The sequence below is a fragment of the Trichechus manatus genome, unplaced genomic scaffold (genome assembly GCF_000243295.1).
Source record: "Trichechus manatus latirostris isolate Lorelei unplaced genomic scaffold, TriManLat1.0 scaffold00009, whole genome shotgun sequence".
Lineage (NCBI taxonomy): Eukaryota > Metazoa > Chordata > Mammalia > Sirenia > Trichechidae > Trichechus > Trichechus manatus.
The window spans coordinates 22001825-22002607 of record NW_004443945.1 but is presented as its reverse complement, the minus strand read 5'-3'; the positions used below and the strand labels follow the sequence as shown (position 1 = coordinate 22002607).

Genomic DNA, 783 nt, shown 5'->3' with positions numbered 1-783 from the left:
GTTCTGTAGGGAAGAAGTAGGGTAAAAAAATGACTGGGTAAACTTAAGAATAAGGAGCCCTGGTGGTGCAATGCTTAAGCACTCAGCTGCTAACTGAAAGACTGGTGGTTTGAACCACCCACCAGCAGCTCTGTGGAAGAAAAGACTTGGCAATCTGCTTTCGTGAAGATTACAGCCTAGGAAACTCTATGAGGCAGTTCTTTTCTGTCATATAGATCAGGCTGAGTCAGAATTGACTTGACAGTTCACAGCAACAACAGTCTTAGGAATGTGAAGCATCTTTATCTTCTTAAAACACCTCAACTTGGGGACCAGCAGTGAGTGGGAGCAGCAGCCTCACGGGCATCCATGTTGTGCCTGGGCTGATTCCGGGTTGCTGTCTTTAATGTCTCTCAGCTTCTTTTGTCACCAGTTCACAAATGAAGACCCTTCCTGGCCCTGCAGTAACCTGCCCTCTGATGACGATGACAGCTCCATGCGGTGCCTGTCATCCTGCACTTCTCCATCGAGTATGTGGCTCTCACCCACTTCACCTGTGAATAGCAAGGCCATTGTTTGAGAGATGGTTCAAATAGAAAGGAATCTTTTTGTTCTGAGCATTTGTTATAAAGGTGTCAATGCACAGTTTTTTCCTATCTTCCCCCCCCACCTCCCCGCGCCCCCTTCTCTTTCTTGTCTCTTTGGATTTTCACTGGAGCCTTTCTCTTCTTACAGGGACATTCACACCACCACCGGGAAAATCAAAAGAGCCGTGCTGCAGTTCACCCCTGCTAGCTGGACCTA

The 783-nt window shown here is 47.6% G+C and overlaps 1 protein-coding gene across 1 annotated transcript in view; it reads left to right on the top strand.

Moving 5' to 3' along the window:
* The window catches only part of PTDSS1 (phosphatidylserine synthase 1), an 84037-nt gene that overhangs the window by 52920 nt on the left and 30334 nt on the right, over nt 1-783 (top strand). Inside the window, exon 7 of the mRNA XM_023725917.1 lies at nt 715-780. Coding sequence (XP_023581685.1) covers nt 715-780 — 66 coding nt within the window. The remainder of the gene's footprint in view (nt 1-714; nt 781-783) is intronic.